This window comes from Cryptococcus neoformans, chromosome 13, assembly GCF_000149385.1.
Source record: "Cryptococcus neoformans var. neoformans B-3501A chromosome 13, whole genome shotgun sequence".
In the NCBI taxonomy this organism is placed as follows: Eukaryota; Fungi; Basidiomycota; class Tremellomycetes; order Tremellales; family Cryptococcaceae; genus Cryptococcus; species Cryptococcus deneoformans.
In genome coordinates this window covers 565,016-575,015 of record NC_009189.1, presented here as the reverse complement: position 1 = coordinate 575,015, position 10,000 = coordinate 565,016, and the positions used below count along the sequence as shown (strand labels likewise).

Here is a 10,000-nt window from a genome sequence, read left to right as displayed (position 1 = left end):
TTCGCTCATGAAAGATTTTCCACCACACTTTTCGAATCACCACATTTTCTCCCCCTCTATGTTTCCGCTCTATTCTTCAAATAAAGCACAGATTCACAGCTCAACACGCCTTAACGCACCTCACTGGATAGAACATCTACGAAACCGATAACAAAAAATACGATAACGACGAACACGCTGCAATAATGCCGTTTGACGCCTGGGGCTTTGTCCCGGAAGGATAATACCGCCGAAGACAGCAGCAACGGTCTAGCACATTTAACACTGTCACTGAGGAGTCTACCAGGGGCAATGCTGGCACGCATCGGCGCAGCACAACAGAAAGCAGCGCACTTCTCCATCGGACGAATCGAACTCTGCCCCTCCGCCTCCTCTTCCAACTTGGACGTCGTCAGAAACTGTAGGAGAGGAGACTGAAGAGCTACGAGATATTGAGGACAACATGGAAAGTACCAAATTGGATGATATACCCGAAACTGAGGGCACTGCTCTGCCCCCTTCGTCTACGGATGCTATTACTGGGTCGCCTGCGACGGAGGGTGGTGCGTCCCAGGTCCCAACAGAGACCAACTTCACGAAAATGCTTCCATCTATGACTGATACACGCGCTGGCCTACCGGCTGGTGGGATGGAAGAACCTGATATTGATTGGGTTGCGATTGATCGTGTGTCTGGTAGACACGAAAGAAGGAAAAACGGAGCGACAACGACAAGGCCTAGTAGCACGAGGGATACCAATACGTCGATGAGAAGTTTTTGGTTTTTCGGAGCTCCTCCCAAGTCAAAGGATTCTCGGACGAAAGCATCGAGTAATGTAAAGTCTGGGCGGGGACATGAACCATTAAAGAGGCGAAATACGGCACCACCCACCAGCCCTACCAGCGGCTCTCGTCGAACGGGTACTGTCCGATCTACCCAACCTCCTTCGACTCTTGATGTGAGGACTATATCACTCAGTATCGACGGTCAAACACTCGACGACCTCCTCGCTGATACACCCAAACCAAACCGTCGCACTAACAGTGGATTTTCCTTGTATGCCAAACCTAAAAAAGCAGCGCCTTTCCAGTCTAAGTCTTGGGTTACCGAGGTGACCATCCCGAAGGAAGATGACGATCTTTCTTTGTTGAGCTGGATGAATAAGGGTGGGTTTACTTGGCCTTCCGAACAACCAGAGGATTGGGATCCTATCGAAAAGGCACCGACGGGTGTTAGATTTGATAAGATGGATGAATCAAAGAGGCTTTCTAGACTATGGCCTAACGATCGAGACGATTTGAAGAGATGGGCTTGGGAACGGCTTATAGATTATCGTCGAGGGCTCGACCAAACTAGAGCTGAGCAAAGAGTGGCGGAATCTTCAAAGGGACCAGGAGACGATATCCCACCGGCCGCTCTAGAGCCTGCAGATGGAGAATGATGTGCTTGATAGCGCTGCTGCATTGTTTATTAGCTTTCAAGAGTCGCAAAAAGCACGTATGTCACTCCTCCGTCATGCATTTGTGTTGAATTCTTGTCGTTTTGGCCGAGCAACACGGAGTGTCCCCTCATCTCCGACGTGGTACGAAACGCCTATTAATGTGGCATTATTAAGTGGAGATGATTTGGTTCCGTCCGCTTCCGTCAATTTGATCCCGCGGATCCAACCAATCTGTGCGTTGCTATTGAATCCTCTCTCATTACACCCACACCCAACCACTGCCCGCCATGTTCTCCCTCCGACCACTCTTCAGATCATCACAGCTCACCACGGCAGCCAGGAGGACTCTCCACTACACTGCTCCGGCCCTCAACACTTCCACCAGGCCAGAATCCCCCGTCACCCCGGTCCCTACCGTCCAGGATGGTACAGTTCCTACAGAGTACGAGTTGGCCAATGGTCCTCAGGCCGACCTTGTTTCCGGAGCTCCTGGTACGTCTACCCCTTCAGTTCTGCGCGGGATTGACAAGAGTCATCTCACGTATGATGCGCTCACCTACCGTGTCACACTCGCTGACAATCTCCATCTTTCCGCATTTCCACACCTACGTGAAACCACAGCCGAGCTCCTCCACCGACCGGTCCGTATCTTCCGTCCCACAAAAAACACTATGCAATCTGCCAAGGGCAAGACCAAGCGATGGATAATCGACTTTGATGTTCTGCAAGGTGCTGGCCGATGGGAGAACCGACTCATGGGCTGGGCGTCTTCGGCGGATTATGTGCAGGGTACCACTTTGGCGTTTAGGTCCAAGGAGGACGCGATTTACTTTGCTGAGAAGCAAGGATGGCCATACAAGGTTGATGAGCCGAAGAAAATTGAGATTCCTCCCAAGAGCTATGGTGAGTCATCATTCTCATTCTTTTTTTCTTTTTTTTTGGGATGATAATAGTTGGCTGATCGATGGTGGTTTAGCGAACAACTATGTTCACGTTCCCGGCAAGCTTAGGATCCACCACACCAAGTAATTTGCTGTTTATTGTATTAGATGCATTTCACTGCCTTTTCTTATACGCAAGGGCAATGATGAGGGGTTTGCTGAGAAAAGGCATACAATATCGGTGCAGCAAGAGGTTTCGAAAGGTATGGCTGGGCGTATTTATCCTGACGGATTAGGCGATTACGAACAGCTAGTCTTCGGAAATACGGTTTGATTGATTACACGTGCTGGATCTGATCTTTTTATCCTGCGACAAGGACCAGGCAAGACGTATCATTTTATTTTCTCAAGACGCTTCTCTAATTATCATGGCTTTCTCCCCTTTCCATTTTCCCGCCTGATCTCCTGCTTTTACACCCACTTTTTGGAAGCAAAATTGCTCCATAATAACGCTCTTCTTCCATTTTTATTCATACATACAAGGCTTCGCTGTATCAGCATCTATTTAACTGCATTTACACTGCCCCTTCCCTAGCTGTCCGTCCTTGCTCAAACCTTTTCATTTGTTACAGATCTGGGCTTCTTGACGCAATCTTGATCTCGACTCAGTTTCGACTCGATGTCGATTTTTTGAGTCGTCGGGATTTCTACGAGAAACTGAGATCGACAAGAATGGTGATGATACCGAGGACAATCTCAATTCCACTGGACATTTCCATTCGTCAGCATCAGTAACAAGTCGTGTTGGGTAAGGACGGACATTAAGAAAATGACAATAGCCTCCAACCTCTCTCCATGACTCGAATTCACACTCTCCTTCAACAACTTGAGCATATCCTGCAAAACATCTACACGGGCGTTTAAGAGTTCGACACGTTGGCCGATTTCGAGGTATGACCGGGCGGCGTTGTAGAGTGGTTCGAGGTCGGGGAATGTCCAGAAGAATTCCTGTCGTTTCAGATCGGGGGGGGAGGTAGAGGGAGAGGGAAAAAAAAGGCAGGGATTAGTGGGGTGCAAAAGAGGGAGGGGGGAAGAAAACGGCTTACGGGAGAATCGAGGATAGACCCGACGAGGTTGATATTGATACGCAGAATGAAAAGGTTTCCGATCTGCTTCATAATCTCACTTCTTGGCAACTACAATCATCATACAGAGAAGAAAAGGAAAGGAAGAAGACGATTAGTAAACTTGCAAACTTGATGATAACCCAAGATGGGGAAGGGACGCACGCCAATTTTTCCAGTTTCGGAAAGGCTCTTGGGGATATCTTTCGTTTGCTCGATCGTACCCATGATGAGTTCTTCGAATAGTGATATCTTGACGGATTGGGAGAGCGCATGTGAAAGGGAGAGTTTTGTCCTGTCATCATGTAGAATCGTGTTAGTCGAAGCAGGTATGCGAGAGGTAAAAAAAAAAGGCATTAGGGGAGAGGACGTACATGTAGGAAGATCCTTTACGCAACGTGATTACGTCGTTGTATATACTTGAAACAAGTTGGCAAAAGTCTCAGCGTTTGTGATTTGGGAGAGGTGTATGGAGTGGAAAGCGACGTACCGAGAGTAATCGGCATAGTAAAAATTGAGGTCCTCCATCTCGACGTCTTCGGCTGATAATCTCTCAATTTCAAACCTCTTTCTGTTATCCTCGTCAGCTCGTACGTCCTATGAATAGCACATTAAAAGACACACATGCTAGCCAAGAACTTTTTCTCCTCCCTTTCCGTCATTCCCCAAAGCACGACGCACCCATACTCGAACAGGAACACGTCCGGGATCCATTCGTCTTCAAAGTCATCATCCTCTTCCCTCTCACTATCCGTCATCCCATCCGCGCCGGTGTCTTTGGACGTTGACCCAGAAGAGGATTTCTTGCGCCCGCTACCGGGTCGTTTAGAGAACCCCGGTTGGCGCTTTACCTCGTTTTGGTTTTGGTTCTGGTTAGATCGGCTTGGCGAGCTGGCACGTTTATGAGCCGTTGATGAATAGTCATTCCCTAAATTGAGCAAATCCCCTTCTGGTACATGACCAGCTCCAGAGACAGGTTTCAGCCTCGGAGAATTTCTATGGGCTGACATGCCGTGCGGGCCCAGGGTGGGAGGGGGCAGGTATGGCGTGTGTAGACATTCGGTGTCGAACATGCGCGGGTGGGTGCGGTGGTATGCCGGGCGGGAGGCGAGGTAGGCTTGCATCGCCTGCAGGTTGTACGTGCTACAAGTCAGTCGAGTCGTTAGGACGTTGAATCTGGGCAGCGGGCAGGAGTATGGACGCACGCTGCGGTACAGTACGCTGTCACCCGCGGGAGCTTGGCTTTTTCGGACTTGGTGAGACGCTGGGCGTCTCGACGGGCTGTGCCCTTTGGGATCTGGGAGATGGGCGTGTAGAACTGCGTCTCTGCTGTCAGCGCCTGCGATCGTCGACAGCATGCATGGCCGTTCTGCAAAGCCAAGCAGACGCACCTCGACGCCTTCAGACTCGTCGTGATCGGCAAGTGCGCGGCCTGTCCCATCGTCGTCCTCTTCCTCCTCTGGGATGGTGGGGGTCTCTGGCTGGGTCGGGAGGACCTTGAGCTCTGGCAGACATGTCAGTGGGCGATGCATAGGGGTGTGTGCTGGGACGTACTGCTGCCGAGCTTGGATGTTCTGCGGGGCGTGAGCGGGTTTCTCTGGCTGCTGGACTCGCTGCTCACCGTGTGGGCTGTCTCTGCTCTCGCCTTGGCTGTGCCGCCACCTGCGCATACGGCAGGGGCAGCGTGTTCTGGGCCGTGGACGGCATCGTGGGGGGGAGATGGTGCAATTACAAATCACAGCGGGCAATTACACAAAATTTCTAATCCCTGCGGCGCGGAACTAATGCGCCGCCTTTTTCGATTACAGAACGCTCTCTTGCACTTGCATCTCATCGCTGCAAAATGAACAAGCACGCCGGGAAGCAGTATCCCCAGGGCGCACAGGGCCCAGCGCCCCCGCTCCCCCCGGGACAGCCCCCCGCCCAGCAGCAGCACCAGAATCCGTACGGCCAGACGCCAGAACAGGCTGCAGCACATGCCGCTGCCTGGGCCGCCTACTACCAGGCAAGTCGCCCGCATCTGTCCACAGTCTATGCTCACAGAAACACAGGCGCAGGGGATCACGCAGCAGGCATACTCTGCCCCGGCGATGCCGGCTCAGCCGCCAGCTGCCGGCACGCCCACCGTGAACAATCCCTACGCCAACTATGGCTACGGCGCTGGTGCCCAGCACAACAAGCCGCAGCCTGTCGCCGGCCCGTCCCAGCCCTACAGGCCTCCGCCCAACACCCAGGCGTATGCTACAGCTGCCACACAGCCCAGTCTGGGGTACGGCCAGCAACAGGCATATGGCCAGCAACAGTACCAGGCGTATCCAGCTCGGCCGCAACCCGGAGCAAGGCCGCCGCATCAAACAGCGGCAGTAGCGGGGCCACCACCAGCGGCAGCGGCAGCACCAGCGGGACAACAGGCATATGCATGGGGTCAACCTCAACCTCAGGCTTCTGTACAGCAGCAGCAACAGCAACAACAACCTGGTTTCCGTCCTCAGCCAGTGGCGCAGCAAGCATACCCAGCCTATCAACAACAGTACTATTCTCCAGCGGCTCAACAGTCGTATACCCCTCCTCCCCAGCAGCCGTCTTACCGTCCCAACGTCAATGCGAACCCTAGTCCCTCACCAATGCAGCCGCCGGCACCAACGCCTTTCCGACCTCCCACGCAGCAAAACCGACCTCCACGTCCACCCATGTCCAGCCCTCAAGTCGGCGGTCTTGCTTCCGGTCCCGGCGGCGGCGGCGGCTTCCCGCCAGCAAAGCGACCGAGATTCGATGCGCCACCTGGTCCCGCCGGTAACAGGATGAACAACCGTCCGCCCAACAGCAACAACAATAACATGAACAACACCAACTCTATGCAAGCCGGCGGCCCAAAGCAAGGTCCAGGTCCGAGCTCAAGTCAGCCGTTTGGGAATCGTAACGTAAGTGGTCGCGGTCCTCACAATCAGTTTCACGGGCATGGCCAAAACACAGCTGCTGCTGTTCGTCCGCCGATTCATTTGGGGAATGGGGGACCACCCCCTGTAGCTTTTAATGCCGGTCCTTCCGGGCCGGCTGCCATGGGGCCAGGCGCTGGCGCAGGGGCGGGTATGGTTCGTCCTCCTCCTCCTGCCGGCGGGATGGCTGCCCCAATGCGTGGACATCCAGCCCGAGGGAGGGGTGCACCCAACGCTCCTCGTGGTCCTGCCAACATGCGCCGAAACGCAAACGCGAACGGGAATGATGTGTCTTCCACCTTTTCTGCTTCATCTTCTGCCGGTAACCTTCCCGGCTTTAACCAAGCAGGCGGTGGTGGTGGAGGAGGGGCGTTCAAAGGTAACAAGGGCTTTGAGAAAGCCCAAGCAAAGAAGAGGAATCAGGGAGGGAAAGAAAAGGATAATAAGGAAGTGAAACCGACGATGACGGACTTTAGGATCGTGGGTGTAAAGTTTGGTAGTGGTCAAAATGTTTGGGAATGGGGGATTGTAGATGGCAAAGTTCCGGATCTCGTCGGGGTTGCGGTTGGCGAGGGTGAGACTGAGAATCAGCTTCAGGCTCAAATTGAGACCCATGATGGTCTAGTCAAGGTTGAGGAGGAAGAGGCCGAACCTGCATCAGTGTCTGTCTCTGCACCCATACCTACCTCCCAAGCGAACCAGTCGCCTGAAAAGAAAGTGACAATCAAGCAAGAGCCAGAATCCCTTGACCCCTCGCCAGTTCTTGAGGGCGAGGGCGAAGATGTAGCTGCTCCTTCTGTCACTGGCACTGAGGCCCTCATTGCCGAGGCTGAAGATGTAGAGGAAAAGGGTAAAGTAAAGGACGAAGAGAAAGAGGGGAAAGATGAAAAGGAACAGGAAAAGGAAAAGCGTGGTGAAAAACGAAAGGCAAAGTCTCCTGATGCTGGTGTGTTCTATCCCCCTTATCCAAAAATGCCTTTTCCGTTTCATTTGGTTCTTTGTTCTGACTTTTGGTTTTTCGTTTTTCCCCCTCCTCTTTTCTCTCGCGCCCCCCCTCCCACCTCGAAATTTCTTATTCCCAAATCATTCCCATGTTTCACTTGCGTTTTTTTTCTTTGGTTTTTATTTTATTTTTAATCGCCATGTGTGGGAATGGGTCTCGAAAAAAATAATTATCTGGTAATGTTTGTTGTGGTGTACATGATCTGATCATACAGAAGACGAACATTCAGCCAAACGTACCGCTGCCTACCTCCTTGCGCACAAGAAATCCAACCTTGCACCCAACCCTCCATCCCTCGCCAAGCAAGTGCCCGCTCCTGGTTCTGGCGACGGCAACACTACTTCAACCTCTGGCTTCGGCTCAGGCGCTACAGCCGCCACCACCGCTGCGACGACGGCCGGTACCAGTACCAATACAGCAGGTAACAACGCGCTAAGCAAATTCGAATCAAATTCCAACAGGTTTAGGATCTACTTTAATTCTCCCCCCGAACTTGATCGAATGCCCAAAGTCCGTGGGAATGCGGGTAATAAGAGGTGGAGGAGGGATAGTAGTGTGGCTACGAGTGTGATGGCTGCGGGCGGGGCTGAGAAGGGTGTGGAGGGAGAAGGGAAGGAGCAAGAGCAGGGACAGAAAGTTGGACCCCAGACAGAGCATGGGCAAGAGCAAAGTGAAAAGGCCGAGGGGGAACCTGTTGAAGGCGCGGCGTCTACCAAGCCAGATACAGAGACGCAGCAGGATGATGATGCCGCCCCTGTTCCAATTTCCAACGCTCCCGCGCATGTGCCTGTACAAGGCGAAGCTGAGACCAACGAGCAAGATCAAGATCAAGTGGAGCAAACGATCGAGGGTCAACTTTCTTTTGCTGGTGAGGGTGAGGGTGAGGGTGAAGAACTTTCAGGCTATCATCGCCCAGAACAAGAACAGGAATCGGGTGCCCAAGAAACAGTCGAGGAAGAGATCGGCCAAGGTGACGTCTCAATGCGTACTGATCAGGGAGACTTGGATGCGTCTTTACAAGGCCCGCTCGATGGCGAGGTCCCTGCGGATGGTGAAGCTGAAACCCTCATCGAGAATGACGCTGCCGCTGATGAGAACGTGGTGCCAGAGGAGGGTGAGGGCAACGTTGTGGAGCAAGATGGGCAAGATGCGGAGGATGAAGCTGCCCTTGTTGCGGCGGACAAGGTTGAGAGTACAGATGCTCCTACGACTGGTGAGGAACAACCAAGTGCTGCCGTTATTACTACCCCCGACGTTCCCAACCCCGCCGAACCCAGCATCGCCTCAGAGGTGGCGCCCGCTACTTCCGCTTCTACAAAGGAGAAGAAAGTAACCGACGACTCTGCGGAAGCTATTGCTGCTGCCCTTGCTGCCTCTGCGTCCAATACTGCCTCAGCATATAAAACTCGCGCTCGAAGACATTCTTCTGTATCCACTACCTCTGAGCACCCCCGTACCCATGGATCGACTACCACAAATACCAATACCAACTCTAAAGGCGGAGTACCTCAGCTCAAGGAAGGGCAACCGTCATGGAATAGGTTGTCGATCTTGTGGGAGGATAGCCGTAGACGAATGTGCTTTGATGTAGACGTCGTGGAAAAGGTGAGGATATGGAGAAAGGAAGGAAAGATTGAGGTAGAATTGAAGATGCTTGAGACGAGTGAACAAGAGGAAGGTGCAGAGGCAAGGTTGCCAAAGGGTGTCTTGGTGAGTTAACCCGTTAAACTCTGTAGCCTTTCGGCCATTCAAAAAAACTGATTCTTTCTGTAGATGGAATTGTGGAACAAGAACGAGGACCGTTTTGTGCCTTATTCCATTTCAGACGCATCCTCTCTCAACTCTTCAACCGAATCTGATCCTACCGTCCCGCCCTTTCATCTCCTCTCGCCCAATCTTTCCATGGATAAGAAACCGCTTACAGTGACAGTCTACCTTAACCAAAAGAATCCTCTCAGTGAACCAAAATGGCTCCGGACAAATACGGCGGACGCATGGTTGTTTGAGTCGTTTGAGAGCCGAAAGGGGGTCGATGCAGGCTGGAGGGGAAAGTTGGAAGTTGTGGATCCTGATCCTGTAAGTTGGCCATTTATTGCAACAGGGACCGCATACTAATACAGTTTAGGCACCGACGTTGCAAAGCATTCTCGATAATTGGGCCTCCAACAGCTCCCTCGGCACGCCTTCTTCTCGTCGAGCTTTCATTGCCGACCTCTCCTCTTCTCCCAACGACCTCCTTGAAATCCTCCTACGTCTCGCACGAGGAGAACGTAATCCTACCCTTGGCACATCCACCGTGCCCTCCTTTGGTCCTCTCGCCACCCTCATTCGACCGGATTCACCTTTTGCCTCCCATCAGACCCATGTCTCATTGGCGATTTTGGCGATGTATAGGCTGACAACGGATTATGCAGCGAAAGCCGGGGAGAGTTTAGAAGTGGTGGAGGAGAAGGTGGGCGATATTATTAGGACGTTGCCGACGGTGTTAGTGGGGAAGAGCTTGGATGGATTGTTCAAAGAGTGGCAGGGTGGTGATGGGAGATGATCCAATTAGTTGAACTTTTTGAGAGCGAGCTTTGGTTAGGGGAATAATGAGCAGGAGGGTCTGTGAAAAAGGTGGAGAAAAAGGAGAAAAA

At 52.5% G+C, this 10,000-nt stretch overlaps 3 protein-coding genes across 3 annotated transcripts; 2 read left to right on the top strand and 1 right to left on the bottom strand.

Annotated features, from left to right (window-relative positions):
- Positions 1-1,707: 1,707 nt before the first annotated feature.
- CNBM1690 (hypothetical protein) lies at positions 1,708-2,449 on the top strand (the record flags this gene model as incomplete). The annotated part of the gene is made up of 3 exons (XM_767031.1): positions 1,708-1,912; positions 2,042-2,323; positions 2,397-2,449. The coding sequence occupies 3 exons, from the start codon at positions 1,708-1,710 to the stop codon at positions 2,447-2,449; spliced, it is 540 nt and encodes a 179-aa protein (XP_772124.1).
- Positions 2,450-3,008: 559 nt separating this feature from the next.
- CNBM1680 (hypothetical protein) lies at positions 3,009-5,132 on the bottom strand (the record flags this gene model as incomplete). Its single annotated transcript, XM_767030.1, has 11 exons — positions 3,009-3,066; positions 3,122-3,309; positions 3,408-3,497; positions 3,591-3,720; positions 3,800-3,844; positions 3,916-3,996; positions 4,050-4,568; positions 4,631-4,743; positions 4,817-4,929; positions 4,980-4,999; positions 5,047-5,132. 11 exons carry the CDS (start codon positions 5,130-5,132, stop codon positions 3,009-3,011), a joined length of 1,443 nt encoding a protein of 480 aa, XP_772123.1.
- A 269-nt stretch (positions 5,133-5,401) lies between these two features.
- On the top strand, positions 5,402-9,909 carry CNBM1670 (hypothetical protein; the record flags this gene model as incomplete). The annotated part of the gene is made up of 6 exons (XM_767029.1): positions 5,402-5,434; positions 5,483-6,323; positions 6,453-7,307; positions 7,579-9,074; positions 9,138-9,440; positions 9,490-9,909. The coding sequence occupies 6 exons, from the start codon at positions 5,402-5,404 to the stop codon at positions 9,907-9,909; spliced, it is 3,948 nt and encodes a 1,315-aa protein (XP_772122.1).
- Between the last annotated feature and the right edge of the window lie 91 nt (positions 9,910-10,000).